Source organism: Oncorhynchus mykiss, chromosome 21 (genome assembly GCF_057628025.1).
Source record: "Oncorhynchus mykiss isolate SJ-2025 chromosome 21, ASM5762802v1, whole genome shotgun sequence".
NCBI classification, from domain to species: Eukaryota; Metazoa; Chordata; class Actinopteri; order Salmoniformes; family Salmonidae; genus Oncorhynchus; species Oncorhynchus mykiss.
The window spans coordinates 45,018,070-45,043,964 of record NC_143042.1 but is presented as its reverse complement, the minus strand read 5'-3'; the positions used below and the strand labels follow the sequence as shown (position 1 = coordinate 45,043,964).

At 43.0% G+C, this 25,895-nt stretch overlaps 1 protein-coding gene across 5 annotated transcripts in view; it reads right to left on the bottom strand.

Annotated features, from left to right (window-relative positions):
- Positions 1 to 25,895, bottom strand: part of LOC110500660 (regulator of G protein signaling 12) — an 80,599-nt gene that overhangs the window by 12,961 nt on the left and 41,743 nt on the right. For all 5 annotated transcript variants that reach the window (XR_016490356.1, XM_021578147.3, XM_090214766.1 and 2 more), the window contains 12 exons: positions 16,345 to 16,366; positions 14,423 to 14,595; positions 13,318 to 13,410; positions 12,883 to 13,026; positions 12,315 to 12,494; positions 11,806 to 11,959; positions 10,733 to 10,830; positions 9,762 to 9,959; positions 3,082 to 3,155; positions 1,606 to 1,732; positions 964 to 1,063; positions 242 to 312 (listed from right to left, as the gene is read on the bottom strand). Coding sequence is in view for 4 of the 5 variants with exons in the window: in XM_021578147.3 (XP_021433822.3) it covers positions 242 to 312; positions 964 to 1,063; positions 1,606 to 1,732; positions 3,082 to 3,155; positions 9,762 to 9,959; positions 10,733 to 10,830; positions 11,806 to 11,959; positions 12,315 to 12,494; positions 12,883 to 13,026; positions 13,318 to 13,410; positions 14,423 to 14,595; positions 16,345 to 16,366 (1,434 nt within the window). In the remaining variant the exon portion in view is untranslated. The remainder of the gene's footprint in view (positions 1 to 241; positions 313 to 963; positions 1,064 to 1,605; positions 1,733 to 3,081; positions 3,156 to 9,761; positions 9,960 to 10,732; positions 10,831 to 11,805; positions 11,960 to 12,314; positions 12,495 to 12,882; positions 13,027 to 13,317; positions 13,411 to 14,422; positions 14,596 to 16,344; positions 16,367 to 25,895) is intronic.

Below are 25,895 nucleotides of genomic sequence, written 5' to 3'. Positions count from 1 at the left end.
TAAAGGCGATCTGGAGGCTGAACTACAAAGCAGGGGGTCAGTCAGTGTTCAAGTCAGCTGCAGCCAGCATTCAAGCAAGGAAACCACTTGGAACAAAGTAGAGTAGAGCACTTGAGCAATTATTATGTGACGTTAAATTGTTAAGAAGCAGCATAGCAGGGGAGCCGGAGACAGAACATTTAGAAGTTTAAGGATACTTGAGAAAAGTGAAGACAGGGATTAAATAAGGAAGTCTCCTTACTGTTGCTGAAAGACTCCTGCTGGTCAAAGATGGCAGATGGGCTTTCAAGGAGGCTGACTTGGACTTGGAATCTATAGATAGAGAAAAACAATATGGAGGTGAATCTGAGCCAACGAGCCATCCCATGCATCCTCCATAACTCTGATATCTTTGCTTACCACTAGAAGTAAGTGGGACAACAAAACAGGACATAGATTACAAGAGCGGTTTGAATTCCTGGAAACAGATGGGCTGAAGTGCAAGGTCAATATTGGAAAAATGTCGCCGCTGGATTTCTCCAGTCACTATCTTAGGGTGATTGGGGGTTTGAGTGTGCCAGTGAGTCTCTATTAGCCTGGTCCCAGATCTGTTTGTGCCATCTTGATAACTCCTATGGACAGTAACCATAGGTGTTGGTATAATCGGTGTCAGTGTGCAAGCTTAGCATGTAGCGCTGCCTCCCTGAACCTACCTCTGACTGGGCTTGAACCAGACTGCCCGTGCAAACCGTCTGAGCTATACAACAGGTACCAATTGGATAGCTCCAACAGTGACATTTCAAGCTAGCTGTGGAGTGAGCTTGTGGTACGTTCTTAGCTTGGTTACACTAGCAAGACAAACAGATCTGGGACCATGCAAGGTCACTGTAGGAGTGAATGGAAACAGTGACCATCTTCAGGGTTGGTTGACCTTGTCTGTTGTCTTAGCGTGTGTTTTGGAGTTTGGTGCGGTGGCGGTTTTACCTTTCCCTGAAGCAGAGGGATCTGCTCTTTCCAGCACTATGCGCAGGCCGTCGAGGCTGGATATTGGCGCCCCTAGGTCTAAAGGCTCTGTTTCTCCACTCTGTCAAAATACACAGCATTTTAGCAAGTTATCTTGCTAGCATTATTAGCATGTTCCCATCCATTTCAACAGATTAGGATGATGCCATATGAGCATGTCATTCAAACATGTAGCGTATCATCTCAACTTCTGTGTACTATCATTAACCATGTAAGACATGGAAGCCCTCGCTCTATTTAGAATGTGGCTTTAGCTTCCTGTATAATACTGGGGTAAATGCTTGGAAACACACCACAGGACAAAAATAAACCAACTAACTGGCAAGGATTTGGGGGAAAGGGAGGAGTCTTTCTACCCCCTTCCACCCTCATGTTTCAGGAGTGTAGTCATTCATAATTATAGCCCTCTCTCTGCAAAATCTGAGGCTGGTTGAGTCAGAATGAGCTAACCACCCAGTAACATTTGAAGAGCATGAGGTTCCTTCCCCCTTCCAAGCCAATGACACTCCACCCAGTGTCACTGTCATGCTCTACAGAAGAGATGGGGTGGGTTAGATACACAGCTGCAAACAGAAAACCTCGAGGCGACCCAGCCAGACTTACTATTTTGGCCACCAGATCGTTGAGGTGGAGGCCATACTTCGCCACGACAGGGCGCAGGACCTCGGTGACGGGTTTGGTGGGTTTGGCCTTCAAGCCTACGGACCGGTTAATGGGTACCAGATCCAGCCTAAAAATAGAGGGAAAATAAATATACAGATACTTTCTCTTACCCAATCACACAATTTCTTTAAGATTCTCTTGGGAGAATGGAGGTGCGAAGAGTTATTTCAAATTTTACATTGGTAAATAAAAAGGGTGGAATGTGAGAGAGAGCAAGAGAGAGATATATAGAGACATAATAATATAGAGATACACTATATGTGGGGACACCTGCTCATCGAACATCTCATTCCAAAATCATGGGCACTTATATGGAGTTGGTCCCCCTTTGCTGCTATAACAGCCTCCACTCTTCTGGGAAGGCTTTCACTAGATGTTGGAACATTGGTGCATTGGTGTTGGTGTTAATTGGTGAACATTGGTTTTCAATGGGGTTGGGGTCAGGTCTCTGTGCAGGCCAGTCAAGTTCTTCCACACCAATCTCGACAAACCATTTCTGTATGACCTCTCTTTGTGCACATGAGCATTGTCATGCTGAAACAGGAAAGGGCCTTCCAAGTTGCCACCAAGTTGGAAGCACAGAATTGTCTATAATGTCATTGAATGCTGAATCGTTAAGATTTCCCTTAACTGGAACTAAGGGCCTTGCCCGAACCATGAAAAACAGCCCCAGACCATTATTCCTCTACCAAACATTACAGTTTGCACTATGCATTTGGGCAGGTAGCGTTCTCCTGGCATCTGCCAAACCCAGATTAATCCGTCGGACAGCCAGGTGGTGAAGCATGATTCATCACTCCAGAGAACGCGTTTCCTCGCACTTCCAGTCCAATAGCGGCGAGCTTTACACCACTCTAGCCGATGCTTGATATTGCGCAGTGTGATCTTAGGCTTGTGTGTGGCTGCTCGGCCATGGAAACCCATTTCATGAAGCTCCAGAGGAACAGTTTTTGTGCTGATGTTGCCTCCAGAGGCAGTTTGGAACTCGGCAGTGAGTGTTGCAAGCGAGGACTGACGATTTTTACGAGCTACGCACTTCAGCACTCGGCGGTCCCGTTCTGTGAGCTTGTGTGGCCTATCATTTCACGGCTGAGCTGCTGTTGCTCCTAGACATTTCCAATTCACAATAACAGCACTTACAGTTGACCGAGGCAGCTCTATCAGGGCAGAAATTGGACGAACTGACTTGTTGGAAAGGTGGCATCCTATGACGGTGCCACGTTGAAAGTCACTGAGATCTTCCGTACGGGCAATTCTACTGCCAATGTTTGTCTATGGAGATTGCATAGCTGTGTGCTCGATTTTATACACATGTCAGCAACAGGTGTGGCTGAAATAGTAAAATCCACTCATTTGAATGGTTGTCCACATACTTTTTTGCCATGTAGTGTATACAGTAGATGCATCTGCTATTACCTGAAAAGGGTGCGCTTTTCCATCCTGAGTTCCCGTGAGCTGAGGGTCATGCAATCTTGGTCCAGCACTAAAGGCTAAACAAATTGAAAACAACATGAAAAACTACTCATAAAGCCATGAAGCAATGTCTAACCAATATAATGATAATAATATATATGCCATTTAGCGGACGCTTTTATCCAAAACGCCTCTCACGGCTCCATTTCTTCACTGCACGGAACCTTTTAAGTGCACGTGTTTCCACACAGAACCTTTTCAGCGCAGAACCCAACATGGAACACAGCTACAGTTTTTTTTTTGCGTTTTTAGCTAAATCGCTGAAGACTGTGTGCCTCTAGCCCAAATCATGTATTACATTTAAAAATAAAATGTTTTTACCTTTATTTTTCTAGGTAAGTCAGCTAAGAACAAATTCTTATTTTCAATGACAGCCTACCGGGAAACATTGGGTTAACTGCCTTGTTCAGGGGCAGAGTGGTAACGCGGGTGCAAGCAGTTGCTCCCGACGCCACTTGGGTAGAATATCAAGAGGCTCTTGCTGCCAAGAAGTTTTATATGTAAGGTGGCTAAATAAAGAGCAAAATTATTGATTATTATTATATATTATATATTATTATTTGTGCCCTGGTCCTATAAGAGCTCTTTGTCACTTCCTACGAGCCGGGTTGTGACCAAAACTCACACTCATTCTTATGTTTAATAAATGTATCGTATAGTGTGTGTGTGGCAGGCTTACAATTGTGGCAAAAAAACAACATTTGAGAGTGCGCTTACCCTGGTGCTAGAGGGGTATGCAGCTGGAGGTTGAATGTTTAAAGGGGTACGGGACTGTAAAAAGTTTGGGAACTGGGCTAAACCAATTATCTTACACCAAAGACATCTTAAATCAGTTTTTTGTATGTTTTTCTGACGTGAGTAATATGGGGCAGGCTATTAGACTATCTATTGTATAATGGCGCAATCATTATTTTAGTTCAGGTTTTTTTGCAGGCTCATACACTACCATTCAAAAGTTTGGGGTCACTTAGAAATGTCCTTGCTTTTGAAAGAAAAGCACATTTTTTGTCCATTAAAATAACATAAAATTGGTCAGAAACACAGTGTAGACATTGTTAATGTTGTAAATGACTATTGTAGCTGGAAACGGCAGGTTTAAGGAATATCTACATCGGTGTACAGAGGCCCATTATCAGCAACCATCACTCCTGTGTTCCAATGGCACGTTGTGTTAGCTAATCCAAATAACTAAACAAATAACTTTCTTCTGAAACTCGTCAGTCAATTCTTGTTCTGAGGAATGAAGGCTATTCCATGCGAGAAAATGCCAAGAAACTGAAGATCTCGTACAACGCTGTGTACTACTCCCTTCACAGAACAGAGAAAACTGACTCTAACCAGAATAGAAAGAGGAGTGGGAGGCCCCGGTGCACAACTGAGCAAGAGGACAAGTAAATTAGAGTGTCTAGTTTGAGAAACAGACGCCTCACAAGTCCTCAACTGGCAGATTGGTTAAATAGTACCCGCAAAACACCAGTCTCAACGTCAACAGTGAAGAGGCGACTCCAGGATGCTGGCCTTCTAGGCAGAGTTCCTCTGACCAGTGTCTGTGTTTTTTCACCCATCTTAATCTTTTATTTTTATTGGCCATTCTGAGATATGGCTTTTTCTTTGCAACTCTGCCTAGAAGGCCAGCATCTCACTGTCACGTTCACTGTCTTCAAACTCCCTGTCATAGATGAGCCATGGCACAGCGTGCACGTAATTCCACATCTTTTAATAAAGTGAAACTTTCACCAAAAAAAACAGGTAAACAGAAACCGAACGTGACGCAACCATGGCGCACAGAAACACACACAGAAAATGAATAATTACCCACAACATTAGGTGGGAAAAAGCCTGCCTAAGTATGATTCCCAATCAGAGACAATGATAGACAGCTGCATCGGATTGGGAACCACACTCGGCCAAAAACAAAGAAATAGAAAACATAGAATGCCCACCCAAATCACACCCTAGCCTAACCAAATAGAGAAATAAAACAGCCCGCCCGGACCCAGGGGAGGTTCCGGGTGGGTATCTATCCTCGGTGGCGGCTCCAGTTCGGGACGTAGCCCCCACTCCGCACGCTGATCCCTCCACTTCCGTGGAACCGGACCATGGATCGTCACCGGAGACTGTGGACCGTGGATTGTTGCCGGAGGAACCGGACCGTGGATCATCGCCGGAGGCTCTGGATTGGGAACCCCCGCTGGAAGCTCCGGACTGGGGACCGTCGCTGGAGGCTCCGTGCCCTGGATTTTCGCTGCAGGCGCCGGGCCATGGATCAGCACTGGAGGCTTTGTGTCATGGATCATCACTACAGGCTCCGGCCATGGATCATCACTGGAGGCTTCGTGCCATGGATCATCACTGGAGGCTTCGTGCCATGGATTATCACTGGAGGCTCCAGGCCATGGATTATCACTGGAGGCTTCGTGCATGGAGCCAGAACAGGTCTCACCGGACTGAGGAGATGTACTGTAAGCCTGGTGCATGGAGCTGCCACAGGGCTTGCCAGGCTGAGACATACTGGAGGCCTGGTACGTGGAACCGGAACAGGTCTTGGGGATTGGGGAGATGCACTGGAAGCCGGGTGCGTGGAGCAGGCACCGGATACACTGGGCCGTGGAGGCGCACTGGAGGTCTCGAGCGTAGAGCTGGCATAACCCGTCCTGGCTGGATGCTTACTTTCGCCCGGCAAATGCGGGGCGCAGGCACAGGACGAATTGGGCTGCGCATCACCGCATAACACAGTGCCTGACCAGTCACACGCTCCCCACGGTAAGCACGGGGAGTTGGCTCAGGTCTAAACCCTGACTCTGCCAATCTCCCCATGTGCCGACCCCAAACATTTTTTTGGAGCTGCCTCTCGGGCTTCCGTTGTTGATTAAACTCCTCGTATCATCGCCGTTCCGCTCTCGCTGCCTCTATCTGCTCCCTTGGACGGCGATACTCTCCGGCCCTTGTCCAGGGTCCTTCTCCATCCAGGATTTCTTCCCATGTCCACTACTCCTGGCCACGCTGCTTGGTCCGTTTTTGGTGGGTAATTCTGTCATGTTCACTGTCTTCAAACTCCCTGTCATAGATAATTCCACATCTATTAATACAGTGCCTTGCGAAAGTATTCGGTCCCCTTGAACTTTGCAACCTTTTGCCACATTTCAGGCTTCAAACATAAACATATAAAACTGTATTTTTTTGTGAAGAATCAACAACAAGTGGGACACAATCATGAAGTGGAACGACATTTATTGGATATTTCAAACTTTTTTAACAAATCAAAAACTGAAAAATTGGGCGTGCAAAATTATTCAGCCCCTCAGTGCAGCAAACTCTCTCCAGAAGTTCAGTGAGGATCTCTGAATGATCCAATGTTGACCTAAATGACTAATGATGATAAATACAATCCACCTGTGTGTAATCAAGTCTCTGTATAAATGCACCTGCACTGTGATAGTCTCAGAGGTCCGTTAAAAGCGCAGAGAGCATCATGAAGAACAAGGAACACACCAGGCAGGTCCGAGATACTGTTGTGAAGAGGTTTAAAGCCGGATTTGGATACAAAAAGATTTCCCAAGCTTTAAACATCCCAAGGAGCACTGTGCAAGCGATAATATTGAAATGGAAGGAGTATCAGACCACTGCAAATCTACCAAGACCTGGCCGTCCCTCTAAACTTTCAGCTCATACAAGGAGAAGACTGATCAGAGATGCAGCCAAGAGGCCCATGATCACTCTGGATGAACTGCAGAGATCTACAGCTGAGGTGGGAGACTCTGTCCATAGGACAACAATCAGTCGTATATTGCACAAATCTGGCCTTTATGGAAGAGTGGCAAGAAGAAAGCCATTTCTTAAAGATATCCATAAAAAGTGTTGTTTAAAGTTTGCCACAAGCCACCTGGGAGACACACCAAACATGTGGAAGAAGGTGCTCTGGTCAGATGAAACCAAAATTGAACTTTTTGGCAACAATGCAAAACGTTATGTTTGGCGTAAAAGCAACACAGCTCATCACCCTGAACACACCATCCCCACTGTCAAACATGGTGGTGGCAGCATCATGGTTTGGGCCTGCTTTTCTTCAGCAGGGACAGGGAAGATGGTTCAAATTGATGGGAAGATGGATGGAGCCAAATACAGGACCATTCTGGAAGAAAACCTGATGGAGTCTGCAAAAGACCTGAGACTGGGACGGAGATTTGTCTTCCAACAAGACAATGATCCAAAACATAAAGCAAAATCTACAATGGAATGGTTCAAAAATAAACATATCCAGGTGTTAGAATGGCCAAGTCAAAGTCCAGACCTGAATCCAATCGAGAATCTGTGGAAAGAACTGAAAACTGCTGTTCACAAATGCTCTCCATCCAACCTCACTGAAATCGAGCTGTTTTGCAAGGAGGAATGGGAAAAAATTTCAGTCTCTCAATGTGCAAAACTGATAGAGACATACCCCAAGCGACTTACAGCTGTAATCGCAGCAAAAGGTGGCGCTACAAAGTATTAACTTAAGGGGGCTGAATAATTTTGCACGCCCAATTTTTCAGTTTTTGATTTGTTAAAAAAGTTTTAAATATCCAATAAATGTCGTTCCACTTCATGATTGTGTCCCACTTGTTGTTGATTCTTCACAAAGAAATACAGTTTTATATCTTTATGTTTGAAGCCTGAAATGTGGCAAAAGGTCGCAAAGTTCAAGGGGGCCGAATACTTTCGCAAGGCACTGTAAATAATCACCCACAACATTAGGTGGGAAAAAGGCTGCCTAAGTATGATTCCAAATCAGAGACAACGATAGACAGCTGCCTCTGATTGGGAACCACCCTCAGCCAAAAACAAAGAAATAGAAAACATAGAATGCCCACCCAAATCACACCCTGACCTAACCAAATAGAGAAATAAAACAGCTCTCTAAGGTCAGGGCGTGACACCCAGAGTCGCCTCTTCACTGTTTGTCACACCCTGATCTGTTTCACCTGTCCTTGTGATTGTCTCAACCCCTCTCCAGGTGTTGCCCATCTTCCCCATTATCCCCTGTGTATATATACCTGTGTTCTCTGTTTGTCCATTGCCAGTTCGTCTTGTTTGTTCAAGTCAACCGGTGTTTTGTGTCTCAGCTCCCTGACCCTGAGCCTGCCGGCCTGTACCTTTGCCCCCCTTTGGGTTACCGACCTCTGCCTTGCCCTGACCCCGAGCCTGCCTGTCGTTCGGTACCGTTGCCACACCTCTGGTTTACTGACCCCTGCCTGCCTTGACCAGTCTATTGCCTGCCCCTGTTTGGAATATTAAACTATTGTTTATTCGATGTGGTCTGCATCTGGGTCTTACCTTCATATGTGATACTGTTGACGTTGAGACTGGTGTGTTGCGAGTACTATTTAATGAAGCTGACCGTTGAGGAATTGTGAGGAGTCTGTTTCTCAAACTAGACACTCTAATGTACTTGTCCTCTTCCTCAGTTGTGCACCGGAGCCTAACACTCATCTTTCTATTCTGATTAGAGACCGTTTGCTCTGTTCTGTGATGGGAGTTGTACACGGCGTTGTACGAGATCTTCAGTTTCTTGGCAATTTCTCACATGGAATAGCCTTCACTTCTCAGAACAAGAATAGACTGACAAGTTTCAGAAATGGTATTTGTTTCTGGCCATTTTGAGCCTGTAATCGAACCCTCAAATGCTGGTGCTCCAGATACTAAACTAGTCTAAAGAAGGCCAGTTTTATTGCTTCTTCAATCTGGACAACAGTTTTCAGCTGTGCTAACATAATTGCAAAAGAGTTTTCTAATGATCAATTAGCCTTTTAAAATGATAAACTTGGATTAGCTACCACAACGTGCCATTGGAACACAGGAGTGATGGTTGCTGATAATGGACCTCTGTACGCCTATGTAGATATTCCAGCTACAATAGTCATTTACAACATTAACAACATCTACACTGTATTTTTGATCAATGTTATTTTAATGGACAAAAAATGTGCTTTTCTTTCAAAAACTAGTACATTTCTAAGTGACCCCAAACTTTTGAATGGCAGTGTATATAGGTCTATGCTATGCATCAGCTCTAATATGTATATGGGTGTTTTGAATGAATCATCACCTTAGAAAGCGCTGTCCATTTCGTTGTATTAGGCTTTGAAACAACATCCACAAGGACTATATTTTACACTCTATTTCAACCTGTTGTTGAACCTCTTTCTTCAACTTGATCAAGCACAGTGAGGTGAGTTTTAAAAGCACAATACTGTTTTGATGATAAGTATTTGATATGAATTTCAATTGTGTTTGCATTGATGTCAGAGTGGTTAGAGGGACAATAGAGCCCTGAGTTCCAGGCCACGTGGAATTTTACTGATGTCATGACTCATAACTGCCAGTGTGGTGGTAATATGGTCACTGCAACGACCCAACCAGTAACGCCAAGCACTGCTTTTTAAATGGAAAAATCTTTCTTTAGGGCCAAATTTGAGCAAATTCTAAAATTGCGATTAATCACGATTAATAATGCCATTAACTCGATTAATTATTTTAATCGTTTGACAGCCCTACTTAATACATCAATGAATCTGGATAATGTCACTCTAAATTCACATTGAGATGCACAGTAACTGTGCTAAGAATCAGTGTGCTTCCCTCACCTTCTCTCCTCCCACCAGGAAGAGGTCGACAGCAACCATATTGATGCAGAGTTTCTGACAGAGGACCCGTAGCACCTCCCTGATGGTGGCTCCCGGCCGCAGGGTCACAGAGGAGCACGAGCCATCCGGCAAGGTCACATTGCAGTGCTTGGCGGAGGACACCCTGTCCCACACCGGCACTGAGTGACGATTGTCCCCCTACACAGGACAAACCATAGTCAGAGATAGAACTCCATAGAAGCAAGAGAGAGGACCAAGAGGTAAAAACAGCAACAATGTCTCTATGTCTTGTATTGTATGTAGTGTTTAATGTTCGTCCTGTCTACAAACCAAATTTCCTTATGGGGTAAAAAAAAACTACATTGAACACCTGAACCTTCAAATGAACCCCCATTAAGTCTGTCACGCCCTGACCTTAGTTTTCTATGTTTTATGTATTATTTTGATCAGGTCAGGGTGTGACGAGGGTGGGTATGCTTGTTTGTCCTTTCTAGGTTTTTTTGTATATCATGGGGTGTTTGTTAGTCTAGGTTTATTATAGGTCTATGGTGGCCTGAATTGGTTCCCAATCAGAGATAGCTGTTTATCGTTGTCTCTGATTGGGGATCCTATTTAGGTTGCCATTTTCCATTTTGGTTTTGTGGGTTATTGTCTATGTGTAGTTGCTTGTCAGCACTAGTGTTATATAGCGTCACGTTAGTTTGTTTAGTGTTTTTCCTTCATTAAAAGAAGAATGTATGCTTATCACGCCTTGGTCTCATCGTTATGACGAACGTGACAAAGTCATATGTTTCAAATAACACCTGTCATAACCATTTTGACAGCGGCATACCCAAGCCAAGAGGACTTTCAGGCAACATGCCACAAAACTAAACAGAGTCGTGATCTGTATAATGTCTGCTTCTACTACAGAGCTATCTTGGTTCAGTGTTGCCATGGTGACCTGGCCTGGCCGTGCATGCGGATGTTACCTCGATCTTGCCCGCTGAACAGGAAGTGGCCAGCTCCAGACTGGCACCTGAGGACAAGGAGCCCTGTGATTCCCTCCGACCGTTGCTGCTCCAGGAATCTACCCAACACAGGAAGGCCAGGGAGGTCAGAGGTCACAGTTAGGAATTCATTCCACATATACACAGAAAACGTACCAGTATTGCGATTATTTTTTCCATGCAAAAAAGGAGAACAAGAAGCAGACATAACTATTTGTTCCTTTAAAAACCAACTGTATGTACAATATTGTGTGCTATAGCTCAGGAAATAAATACATGTGACTCTGGATGACAACATAATGCTGTTTGTTTCCAACATTAGGTCTGTTTACCTTTGTGGGTTTTTTTCGCTGCCACGATACAAACTCATCCCATCCCTACTTACTATCCATGCATCATCACAACACAGCAACACATAAAAGACAAGCTACTATCCATGCATCATCACAGCACAGCAACACATAAAAGACAAGCTACTATCCATGCATCATCACAACACAGCTACACATAAAAGACAAGCTACTATCCATGCATCATCCCAACACAGCCACACATAAAAGACAAGCTACTATCCATGCATCATCCCAACACAGCCACACATAAAAGACAAGCTACTATCCATGCATCATCCCAACACAGCCACACATAAAAGACAAGCTACTATCCATGCATCATCCCAACACAGCCACACATAAAAGACAAGTATCACCACAACACAACTACACATAAAAGACAAGCATCAACACAACTACATATAAAAGACAAGCTACTATCAAGGGAAAACATTTGTGTAACATCGCCAATGACATAAATCAGATGAAGCTCAAAACACCATTTGAAATGCTGCTTCAGGAGTTCACCTTTCATCATAACGAATTTATAGCATGCAGTGCTGTGCTGTGTATTGCCTGACCAAAGAACATAATGCATGCCAGAAAGCTTCATGTCAATATTGAAACCATACACAAGAAGTTCCCTCACAGGAAAAAAACGTTATTTGAATTGAATACATAAGATTAACTCCTTGTGACATTCTATGACTGAGAATTGCTGACCGAGGTTGATTTCTCCAATGTCCTTTTTCTTGGGTCCCTTTCCGAAGCTCCGGTTCCGGGACCAAGAAAAGAAGGTGCCCCGTTTCTTATGCTCATCATGCTCGTCTCCGGGGTCCTCATTAAGTGACCTTCCTGACCTCTGCTTCCTTGCCTCCTATTGGTCAACAAAACAACTAGGTCAAACAACATGTCTAACACTTGGGTTGTATACATTAGTGCACAACGTAGCAAACCGTTTTGCTATTGAAAACATTTAGGGAAAAAAAGAAATTGCAATGGAAAATTTGTTTCTTATTGGACAAGTTCAGGTAGTCCCCTTTGGTCTGTTTTCTTCCATTTGGTATCTAGTGAATATGACCCTGATGTTTTGAAGGTTAACAAACACCTATACTGGCTACAACACAAAATGTGCATCCCACAGGCGAATGACACAAACATCTGCGATGGTTACTAAGACAATAGCAGATACTATTTTGGCTGTTAAAGTTACTTTAGTACAAGGCGAGTACCTTAATGGGCGTGGAGAGGGAGAGGGAGGAGCTGGCGCTGTGCTTGGAGGGGGCGGGGCTACAAGGGATCTGGTAGGGGTCAGGTAAAGGTCGTCCCTCCACCTCGGCCAGCATGCACTCCTGATACAGGCCAGACTTGAGGAACCTGGAGTAGCTGTCAAACTTCATCAGGTTGAAGATCTACAGACAAAATGGGGAAAGAAAAGGGACTGGTGTTACAAAGGGTCACAATCAGTTATGACATGTGTTATGACATATGTGGTAATAGCTATGATTAAGTCATGTTTGTAACAACATTGGACAGATCTACACTGACGTTGTACAGGCCTGTGAGTTTGTGGGGGGGTGTGTGCCAGTTTGTGTTTGACCTTGGTAAAGCACAATAGCCATTTTGGAAACAGGCAGATGACACTGAATAATAAAAATTGTTCCAGCAGTGCTGCCCCGGCAGTTGACACTGTGCTGCTCCCAGCCTTATGTGTGTGTGTATAAGGGAGGGTTGACAATAAAGTATATTATTATTTATTCAACAACATAACATAGAGTAGTAGGCAGTTGGTCCTCTCACTTGTAACTGCTGAGCCTTGAACATGTTTGGACATGGGGAGGTGAGGACGTCGTCGGCCAGTTGGGCCTGACTGTCGATGTTGACCGGCGTGGTGGCTTTACTGGACAGGAAGCTGTTGTAGATCTCCCCTGCCCTCTGGGATAGCTGGAGAGGAGAGGAATATGTTTTAAAAACACACACACAACTATGACATAACCTAGTCCATTGTTATGAAGGGGACTGATTCTGGTGTTTTACACACAGATCCTCACTCAGCCACACAAGGTGCTGCACAACCAGCACTTCTAAAGGCACCAAGGAATTGTCTGTCAAGACACACAGACATGTCCAGTATATTGAGGGCTCTTTTTTAATCAATCCATGACATCCAAAGCCTATGGACTAGATAGGAAAGTATGGTTTGGTCTTGGTGATGTGTACAAGGAAGAACCTTACCTGCTTTTTGTCCGTTACAGGTATATGACTGAAGTATTCGCAGCCCTGCCAGAACAAGATATTCTCCTCACTGAATTCCTTCTTGAGGAATTCCTGTGGAGACACAAACAACAGCTTTATCATACTTGCAGTAAGCCTGGAGTGTCCGGGTCCAATGTTGATTGGCTATTGATGGATTCTGGTTTCTAACGCCTAAACTTGAAATATGGTTAATTATCAGGTATCCTATTGAAATATTGAGTGCTATGGTTTAGATGGTCTACACCAGAAGTTGATGGTTATCTGTAGGAGGAAGGTATATGGTGGGTGCAATTAAGCTTGGAATGTACTGAGTGTAGGGAAAACGATCATATGTGGCAGGCATTGATCAGGTGAGAGAGTCCTGGATTAGTGATGAAGGGGGTTTAGGTCAGGTCAGGTCACGTTAAGGGAGAAGGAAAAGTTTATTGCCTGTATCACTTAGTTTCCTGCCTAGCAATAAAGATGCAATGTTTAGCGAGAAGGAAGAGACTCCATCCAAAGTGGGGTACATATACCACCACTATTGTAAACATGTTTTGTCGGTTCAGCTGTTCGATCCTTTGGGAAGAATAAACTTAGTTTAAGCTTTCATAGTGTCCGTCGAGTTCTTACTCTGATAATTAGAACCTAACACTATATAGTTAACTATTGCTTCTATTCCATAAGAAGAGAATGGTGTAACGCCTTCAAACTCAACTCTGGACCTCGAAGTCAGTTCCACTGCACTTTTTCATTGTTGCCCTCTAATCAGGAACCGATTTAGACCTGGGACACCAGGTGGCGGAAATGAATTATCAGGTAGAACAAAAAACCAGCAGGGTTGAATACCCCTGTATGTCTGAGGTAGCTTCACATTGATTTCATCCAACAGAATGGAGAATGAGAGAGAACTGTAACATCACGTAACATGCAAACTAAAACAGAATTTTGGACGTCTGAGGAAGACGAGTATAGATTTCATCTAACAGAATAGAGAATGAGGAAGATAATGGACTGTTGAGTTTGTTGGGTTTCAGATCACATAACTAAACTAACAGTGAACTAAAATAAAACTCAATTTCCCAGAGTTCTTTACAGTACATACTGAGAAGTAGCGGACGCCAATGGGGTCCTGGAGCAGGCGCTCGAAGCAGGCGGCCCAGCTGGCCACCCGGCGCTCTGACAGCCTCCTGTGGCTGCCGGCGCCGGGCAGACTGCCATTGCTGTTCAGACTGCTCTGGCTGCAGCAGCCCTGGAGCTGCACACCACCACCATGGTCTGGAGAGAGAGGAAAATGGTAGGGAAAGTGGTTAGGGGACAACGGGGGTAGGGACCAGAACTGTTCTGACAGTGACTGTTCTGACAACAACAGCCTTAATGCTGCACCATAGTCTACAGCAAAGAAAAGTTCATTCAGGGACTCAATTCTAAGCTAGTTCAAAGAGAGGGAAGAAAATGCTATTAGTCCAAAACCACTCAAAAGAAGGAATAGCTTGGGAACTGTGGAATCTAGAGAAAGAGGACTATTTTAACAAGTACTTCCAATGACTCAGTTAGTGCCTGCTATCATGGCGGCAGATGCCCATTTCAAAGTCCCACCAACCAGAAAGCAAAAAATCAAAAACACAAAAAGGAAGACAGTAAGGTCTGTTACCAAATTGCTCTTGAATGGTCAATGTCAGGCAAGAGAAGTGTTCGCGATCTGCCAATGCTTACGGAATTGAGGAATTGTAAGCCTCTGTTGGGAGCTTTCTGAAAACACTACACAGATTAAAACATAGCCTCCAGCACCAGGGTATCTGATCACTGATAAGCATGCACAAGCACAGGACAAATAATAATTACATGTAGCCTCTAAATGCTATTGCAAATATTACATGACAACTTGGACACTGAATCATGACTGTTCGTGACTGACTACTTTACAATGTTGTGAGTAATGCCTCGGGATACAGTCTAACTATAGAAGCTCATGCTTTTGTTAGCCAACTCGCCCAGCTGAATCAGTAGGTGTCAGCAGAGTTGTAAAGGCATAAAACAAGCTGGTTTTTACAAGCCCTCACATCTCCCATTAAAAGACGCAAGAGATGTATTCCATTTTCTATTACACAAATCAATTTGTCCCAGACATTTGTTTATATTTTAATTTCAAAACTCTGCCAATTGACCTCAGTGACGTGATATTTGGTTTGGAGTTGACACAATATTTGGTATTTGGTTTGGAATCTTGAGTTTGCCAGCAGAGAGCAAATATGGGGCCTGTGTTGCTTTATAATGGGATGGTTTTCAGGATAAATAGCATAGAGTTTCTTCGCCACATGCTCATTGAAAGAGCTAAGCAGCTCCTCCAAAACCACAGCGCCATCGAACATGGCGTTCAGCAAACATTATTAAACGTCTGTGAAAGGGTAAACCAACAGCAAACACACAATCCAAAACCCTATCCTAAAACAGTGTTTCCCAACTCCAGTCCTCCAGTGTCCCGAACTTCACAAATTTTTTGTTGCAGCCCCAGACAAGCCCACCTGATTCAACTAATCATCGAGCCCTCAATAAGTGGAATCAGGTGAGTTTGTCTGGGGCCACAACAAAACCGTGTGCTGGTTGGAATACTCGAGGAGTTGGGAAACCCTGCCGTAACCCCAAGAGCCTTTTGTTGAGGTCGTAAATAAATAGGTTGACATCATATTCTGTGAGCCTGTTTAATTCAATAACCTCAGAGTTGCGTGTTGTGGAGAGCTTAATAAACACACAATAAAAAGCAAACATACAGGAAACGGAGAAAGACGCTTTCAAGAAAAAGGCACACAAAAAGTGACTTTTATTGTTCAACAAAAAGGTCCATGGAGGGACAAAACGCCCCATTTGGCCCATGCTTGTTTTGGAACACTTTTGTTGAACTCAACTTAAAGCTTATTACTTAGCCTAGTACATACAGGTGCAGGAAGCAAAAATATGTGCTGTGTTCTGTCATCACAGATAAAGTGAATGTAAGAACAAGTGTAATGGAAAGAGAAATGTACTCACCACCTTCTGAGGAAGCAGCCGACTGAAAGACAACAAAGAGAGACATGAGTGAGAAGATGTCGTCATGACCTCCTCCTGCTCCGAGGCAAGGAACCACTGGAGCCTGAGCACAGAATGTCTCTCCAGGCATCCCACCAGTGTGTGTGTGTGTGTGTGTGTGTGTGTGTGGGATGTGGGTGGATCCAGCCCAGGGCCTCTGCACACACACTAACACACACACACACACACATACACACACACACACACACACACACACACACACACACACACACACACACACAGCTGTTCACACCTCAAGAATGGGTCCCACTTCTCACCACACACACACTCACTACCTATGACTCACATGCTTTAGACACACAAAAACACACTCGGGGCACATGAACATATTCGGAGATGCACACTCTCTCTCACACACACTCTCTCTCACACACACACATGCACACGCACACACACGCGCGCACACACGCACACACACACGCACACACAGACAAAAAAAAGTGCCATGTTCCCTCTCACTGGTGTCTGGTCAGACTAGAAGTCATCATGAGAAGCCACTTAAGCTTTTGCTTGCACTAATAGGCCACTTTTCACATGCAAATTCAGGGGCTGAGTGGGCAATGAAAGTCTATACAAGACTATAGGCCATAGAGTGATCAGCAATTCTGACAAGCATCTTTGGAAAGAGAAAAAAATAATAATCACAAAGCCCGGGTGTAACCATTATGCCGATTCTGTTGCAAAACGTTTTGTCTGTTTACTCCAAACGGAAAATGCAAGCAAGAGTTTCTATTGGACAAATTCAAGTAGGTCCCTCCCTGTTTGTTTCCGTCTGGTTCTTAAACAGTAAACGGTTTCCGTAATGAATACACTCTCCTGGAATTTCATTGCTGGCATATTTATTAGCGAAATGGTCTCTTCTCTTCACAAGAATAGGTTGATTTTATGCAGCAGCTACAAATGTTTACTTAGCAAACCATTTGAAGACATTGCTGGTGAGAGAATGGCAGAAAACCAGGGATATCTGTTAAGATTGGTTTATTAAGGCTAAAATAAAGGTGTACAGCTGAAAGGCAAATATTTTCAAATGCAGCAGAAGAAATTAGTAGAGCATCGTTCAGCTTTGTCCAAGAACACACTATTAATCATTGTGTTGGAGGATTCATTTAGAAAGAGAGACTGATTCCCTACGCCACTTCAGTGTGAACATGCTGGTAGATACAGTCACCTCCAAAATTATTGGCACCCTTGGTAAAGATGAGCAAAAAATACTCTATATAATAAATTATACAAATACTGAGCTGTATTGTACGCTCAAACAATTGAGAAATTCAATATTTCATAATAATACAATTGCTCAGTGAAAGAGATTTTGTTTAACAAGTCATTTCAAAATATCTCTAAAAGGGATAACGATGCAGCCTTTTTCTAAAATGTAAACACATTGGGAGGGATCTTTGACCATTCCTCCATACAGAATCTTTCCAGGTCCTTGATATCCTTTGTTTGCTCTTATGGACTGCCCTCTTCAATTCAAATCACTCTGGTTTAAGTCCAGAGACTTAACAAGGCCCCCAGGCCATTGCAAAATGTTGTACTTAGGGTTATTGTTTTGCTGGCCAAGTTTCAGCCTCCTGCCAGAGGCAACCAAGTTTTTGGCTAAATTGTCCTGTTACTTGGTAAAGTTCATGATGCCGTTGACCTTTAACAAGGGCCCCAGGACCAGTGGAAGCAAATAGCCCCAATAGCACTTGCAACCAGGCTAATGCTTGAGATAAATCATATAGATGGCACCGGAAGAAATGTCAGCCGTCTTATGGGCGCCTAACCAATTCTGCTATTATGTGTTTTTTTGTCATGTTATTTGTAACTTATTTTGTACATAATGTTTCTGCAACCGTATCTTACAGCAAAAAAGAGCTGCTGGACATCAGGACAGTGATCACTCACCTCGGATTAGACAAAGATTTTTTCTTCAACAAGCAGGACGCACAGGCTGTACTTCAGACACCCGACAAGGCCGAAATCCCCGTCATTGGCATGCGAAAGAGACGCAGGTATAGAGGACACAGGGCGGGTGCCTCGTAAGGATCCGCTGACGGCGAGTGGGAAATCTGTCCTTACCATCAATATTACTTGCCAACGTACAATATTTGGCCAATAAATTAGACGAGGTACGATCACGAATACCCTATCAACGGGTCATCAAAAACTGTAATATCTTGTGTTTCACCGAATCGTGGCTGAATGACGACATGAAAAACATTCAGCTGGCGGGACATACGCAGCACCGTCTAGATAGAACAGCAAGACGAGGGGGGGCGGTCTGTGTATATTTTGAAACAACAGCTTGTGCACGAAATCTATGGAAGTCTCTAGATTTTGCTTGCGTATCTCATGATAAGCTGTAGACCACACTATTTGCCAAGAGAGTTTTCATACATTTTTTGTAGATGTTGATTTACCACCACAGATGGATGCTGGCACTAAGTCCGCACTCAGTCAGCTGTATAAGGAAATAAGCAAACAGGAAACCACACACCCAGTTGCGGCGCTCCTAGTGGCCGGGGACTTTAATGCAGGGAAACTTAAATCAGTTTTACCTCATTTCTATCAACATGTTAAATGCGCAACCAGAGGGAAAAAAATCTAGATCACCTTTACTCCACACACAGAGACACGTACAAAGCTCTCCCTCGCCCTCTATTTGGAAAATCTTATCATAATTCTATCCTCCTGATTCCTGCATACAAGCAAAAAAATTAAAGCAGGAAGCACCAATGACTCGGTCTATTAAAAAAAGTGGTCAGATGAAGCAGATGCTAAACTACAGGACTGTTTTGCTAGCAAAGACTGGAAAATGTTCCGGGATTCTTCCGATGGCATTGAGGAGTACACCACATCAGTCACTGGCTTTAACAATAAGCGCATCGAGGATGTCATCCCCACAGTAACTGTACGTACATATCAAAACCAGAAGCCATGGAATACAGGCAACATTTGCACTGAGCTAAAGGGTAGAGCTGCCACTTTCATGGTGCGGGACTATAACCCGGAAGCTTATAAGAAATCCTGCTATGCCCTCCGACGAACCATCAAACAGGCAACCCGCCAATACAGGACTAAGATTGAATAGTACTACACAGGCTCAGACGCACATTGGATGTGGCAGAGCCTGCAAACTATTACAGACTACAAAGGAAAGCACAGCTGCGAGCTGCCCAGTGACACGAGCCTACCAGACGAGCTAAATCACTCCTATGCTCGCTTTGAAGCAAGCAACACTGAGGCTTGCATGAGAGCATCAGCTGTTCCGAACTACTGTGTGATCACGCTCTCCGTAGCCAACGTGAGTAAGACCTTTAAACAGGTCAACATTCACAAGGTCGCTAGGATGTGTGATCAAAGCATGTGCTGACCAACTGGCAGGTGTCTTCACTGACACGTCCCTGATTTGAGTCTGTAATACCAACATGCTTCAAGCAGACCACCATAGTCCCTGTGCCCAAGAACCCTAAGGTAACCTGCCTAAATGACTACAGACCCGTAGCACTCACGTCCGTAGCCATGAAGTGCTTTGAAAGGCTGGTTATGGCTCACATTAACATCATTATCCGGGAATCCCTAGACCCACTCTAATTTGCATACCGCTCAAACAGATCCACAGATGATGCAATCTCTATTGCACTCCACACTGCCATTTCCCACTTGGACAAAAGGAACACCACGTGAAAATGCTATTCATTGACGTTAGCTTAGTGTTCAACACCATAGTGCCCTCAAAGCTCATCACTAAGCTAAGGATCCTGGGACTAAACACCTCCCTCAGCAACTGGATCCTGAACTTCCTAACGGGCCGCCCCCAGGTGGTGAGGGTAGGTAGAAACACATCTGCCACGCTGATCTTCAACACTGGAGCCCCTCAGGGGTGCATGCTCAGTCCCCTCCTGTACTCCCTGTTCACCCACGACTGCATGGCCAGGCATGACTCCAACACCATCATTACATTTGCAGACGACACAACAGTGGTAGGCCTGATCACCGACAATGACGAGACAGCCTATAGGGAGGAGTTCAGAGACGTGCCAGAAAAACAACCTATCCCTCAACATATCAAGACAAAGGAGATGATTGTGGACGACAGGAAAAGGAGGACCAAGCACACCCCCATTCTCATCGACAGGGCTGTAGTGGAGCAAGTTGAGAGCTTCAAGTTCCTTGGTGTCCACATCACCAACAAACTATCATGGTCCAAACACACCAAGACAGTCGTGAAGAGGGCACGACAAAACCTATTCCACCTCAGGACTGAAAAGATTTGACATGGGTCCTCAGATCCTTAAAAGGTTCTACAGCTGCAACATCCCGCCACCCCCCACCTGCCAACACCCTCTTTTACGCTGCTGCTACTCTCTGTTTATCATCTATGCATAATCACTTTAACTATACCTACATGTACATATTACCTCAATTAGCCCAACTGACCAGTACCCCCACACATTGACTCTGTACCGGTACCACCTGTATATAGCCTCGCTACTGTTATTTTCATTGTCATTTTTCAGTTAAAAAAAAATATATATTTACTTATCTATTGTTTACCTAATACGTATTTTTTACTTAAAAAATGCACTGTTGGTTAGGGCTTGTAAGTAAGTAAAGCATTTCACTGTAAGGTCTACTACACCTGTTGTATTCGGCGCACGTGACAAATAAACTTAGATTTGATTTGATCATTTCGGGGACAGAAAAGTATTGCTATGCAAAATTAGCAAAGCTTAATGACAAAATATTGCATAACAAGAGATCATTTAAATATCTTTGTGGACCTACTATTGGTCACAACTGGGAGAAGCAATTTATGCATCTAAAATAATATCCTTCATTGATCAATGACTTGAGGAATATGACCAGACACATTTTGTACCCGCCCACTGACTGACTCAGTCTCAGAGTCAGTCAGTGGTAAATAATGTTGGACCATCTGAGGGTTAGGGATCACGGTCATGTGCACCCACTGTGGTCCATTCCATTTTGGGAGTGACGGTGACCATATTTAAACCTTGCAGGGTTTTCCCTCTCTCACAGAGGCGAAACAAAGGGCAGTCCCAAGAACCACAACATCTTGTCTTCACTCAATAACCACAAGGCTGCTGAACCAACCTTATACAGATGGGTCCTAAAAGCCACCTCTTGTGTGGTGGCTAGAACACATACAGCCAGGAGTCAAAGGGAGAGAAGATGAAGGGGTCAATGGAAAACAGAGAGGAGGGTGGGGGGTGGAGAGAGCACCCACTCAACTGTTGCTTCAGTAGATCTGTCAGTTAAAAGTACTAAAAGCACCACCTTTAAATACAGAGTAGTCACCAGTAACCACATTTTATTCTAAACTACAGACAGCCATCATCTATGATATGACACACGTCTTGGTTAGTTTATAACTCGTAAAAAGTCCCTACTGAAACCATGCAATTGGGTCATTCTACGAAAGTGGTTGCTTTCCAGTCCGCCGCATTAACCACGAGGAAAAACACATTAAAAACGTCAGATAATAACACAAAATATATGCTTTTGTTTTAATTGAAGTGTTTTTGTGTTAATAAAACATATGTAAGTCAGTTCTATTGCAAAAAAAAATGCTTTATATATCATAGCTTGTCTCGGATCAGGAGTGGTGGTTAAGTGACATTTAGAGTTGAAAATACATATTTTTTTTACACACTTTAAATGTCATAATACAAAGGAAAGTATTATAGTTATTTATAATGGATTACTTAAACTAAAATATAAACTAAATATTCTAAATAATTTACAGGGAATACCTCTCCATTTCATGTCCCTCATGATACCCCATTATAAAAACCACCATAAAAAAAACATGCAACATGCTTGCCAGCCTCTTACTGGGTCAAAGGTTCTTCGGAGGTGGGGCTGTCTTGAAAAGCACATGGTGAGTCTGCAATCTCTCTTCTATTAACAGTTTGATGATTCATTTGGTCATTTCATGTGAAGCCTTAAGATGTGTCAACAGTGTTCCACAGTTTACAGTAAAGGGAAAAGGGAATTTGATAAAAAATAATTGTGGTTTGAGCTACTATGGCCGCCATTTTTTCATTTTCATGAAACTTTTCTGTCTTTGATTATATATTCAAATTAAATAGTCAAATTATATTCTGGAAAGCCTGAATTTTCATCCAAATATGTGTAATACCAGTGGTAAAAAGGCTACAGGGATTTTTTTTATATGTTGTAAAATAGCAAAATACATTAAGCAGGCATGTTGTTAATTAGCATTTTTAAGGGGTTGACTATTATCTGACTAAGTATTATAACTTTTTTAAACATAAAAATAAAATAGCTGGTCAAAATGCCACAATTGTCATAGAACAATTAGAACAGTTATACAGGTGATTGGTGGGAAGCCTAGCGGTTAAGCGCATTGGGCCAGTAACTGAAAAGTTGCTGGTTCGAATCCCCAAGCCGACTAGGTAAAAAATATGCCATTGTGCCCTTGAGCAAGGCACTTAACCCTCATTGTTCCTGTAAGTCGCTCTGGATAAGAGTGTCTGCTAAATGACTCAAATATCAACACAAAATCAGTCGCTAGAGTAGAATGACATTTCAAGGCCTTGTGTTGTGTTACATTGATGGGAAAAACAGTTGAGATGTCAGCCATATCCTGTTCTCTAGGATGATGGACTTACCAACCAATCTTTCATTCATGTTGCCTCATAGGAGAGCATAATACAGTACATCTCATCATGACACATCGCGGATCATAGCCAACCAAGTATCTTCCCTCATAAATCACTATGTGTCATATGAGAAGCGTTTCTGATGAATGATAATTATACATGTCAGATCATGTCATGTCAGGTTGCCTTTGACATATGTAGGCTACACTTTACGACACATAATCCATAAAAAAATAGCAATTTCAACACTCCTTTGATTTATCTCGCCACACCTACGAAAGTTGTCACACTGTTGATTCACGAAACAGAGTGTGTGCGAGCCTGTGTCTCTGTGTGTATGTGTGTGTCATCCGTGTGTGTGTGTGTGTGTGTGTGTGTGTGTGTGGTGACTGCCCACAGTGGTTGCTGGAACTACACACACACCTCTGTGTGTTTTCCAGCTCATTATTTCTTCCACAGCAGTACACCCCTGTGAAGAGATCCAGTGATGGCTGCCCACCTCTGTTGTCTCAACTGCTCTGCTCTCATCCTCTGTTCACACCTCCAGTGACTGGCTCTATCCATGGGTGGCACTAGGCAGCAGGGCCGTAGCTACATATGAGGACTCTGATAAATAAATAATTAGGAACTCAGTCTGAGTCTCAACTTACTGTTGAGGGTTAAAATAAAAGGTGCAATTTTGAAACTCTGTTGTTCATCAGCAGTTTCCATTATGTTGTGTGTATGTCACTCAATTAATTAGCCCATGTAAGTTAAAAAAATGTTAGACTGGTAAATTTGTCTAGTTAGTCTAGACATCTAATCATGGCCCTTACCTCCAGGGGGGCCCACATTGATTTTGTTAGTCATCTCACTCAGATATCAAATTAACATGGCATACATCATGACAAAATGTGTCAAATTACAGGAAACTATATTTTAAAACTGCAGAAATGTCTCCCCACCCCATAGCAAAATGTGTATAACTGCAGGAATGTAGCTATAAAACTGCAAAAACAGAAAAAGTTCTGTAAAGCAAATTTATTTGTTAACTTTTATTTTATAAAATGCTTTTTCTGCTAACAGATCCCTCTGTACATATAAAATTAAAGTTTTTAATCCCGGTGTTGAGTTCATGTGAGTTCTTGTGTTGTGGCTAATTGTATAGCTAATATGTACATTGATTGAGATGAATGAACCAAAAGCATCCAATCTGATAATGGCTTGGGTACATTTTTGATGTTCTCCCAATAGCATTTTTGAGTTTTTAAATTGCATAGAAATGTAGTAAAACAGTTGACTGAAGTCCTGATGTTTTCATACAGCCCAGGTGCTGGTAGAGAACTTAAGTGGGGAACACAGAATATACACTGATTCCTAAGAAGTAATGTAGGCTACAGTCAGGTCCAACATTATTTGTACCTTTGATAAAGATGAGAAAAAAAAATACAGATTTTATTGTATAAAAAAAATATCTAAAAGATATGTCAAAAATGATTTCCACCCCTAAAGATTCTTATAAATAAAATTAAAACAAAATGCCATCTGCATTAACGTTCTACTTTAACATAATGTTCATCTCAGTTAAATTGTGGCCTTTACATAGATCCTGTTTCATTGGGGTATAAAAATGAGGTAACACACATTTGGATACAAAATGTGTACAACAAATTGCACAAAATGAAATACCACTTACCACTATTAGGGCAACAAATAATGTGTTTAAAACTACTGAAACAGTGGTAAACTAGCCTGGTATTGGAAGCAAGTGTATCTTGTCCCCACGCACAGTGAGGAAGATGGTTCGGGAGGCAAAGAAAAGCATGGTCTCATCTTTGGGTCACCAAGTCTCCAAATGTACAATTAGATGTCACCATGCCAATAGGCTCTTTGGAAGGGTTGCCAAAAACAAGCTTTTATTGAGAGCAACCAACAAATGTAAACGCCTGGAGCTAAACAGCATTGGCACTTGGATTGGAACCGGTGCTATGGGCAGATGACACGAAAATTGGTCTCTTTGGCGTCAAAAGAAGGATGCAGAATATGGAAAACAAGGGTGCCAAAACAAGGGCGCCAATAATTGACCTAGCTTTTTTAGATGTATTTGTATAACTTAAACAAAATTGCTTTCTCTGAGCAATTGTATTAGTATAAAATAAAATAATTTTGCATAACATATATTGCAGTATTGGTATTATGCATTTTATACAGTCTTTATTGCTCATCTTTATCAAGCGTGCCAATAATTATGGACATGGCTGTACATCTGATAGTGGCATCCAAATCAAATCAAGACAAGCGTATGACAGCCATGTGTAATGAACATACAGTTGAAGTCAGAAGTTTACATACACTTAGGTTGGAGTCATTAAAACTCGTTTTTCAACCACTCCACAAATTTCTTGTTAACAAACTATAGTTTTGGCAAGTCGGTTAGGACATCTACTTTGTGCATGACACAAGTCATTTTTTCAACAATTGTTTGCAGACAGATTATTTCACTTATAATTCACTGTATCACAATTCCAGTGGGTCAGAAGTTTACATACACTAAGTTGATTGTGCCTTTAAACAGCTTGGAAAATTCCAGAAAATTATGTCATGGCTTTAGAAGCTTCTGATAAGTTAATTGACATCATTTGAGTCAATTGGAGGTGTACCTGTGGATCTATTTCTAGGCTTATCTTCATACTCAGTGCCACTTTGATTGACATCATGGGAAAATAAAAATAAATCAGCCAAGACCTCAGAATTGGAGACCTCCACAAGTTTGATTCATCCTTGGGAGCCATTTCCAAACGCCTGAAGGTACCGCGTTCATCTGTACAAACAATAGTAGGCAAGTATAAACACCATGGGACCACGCAGCCGTCATCA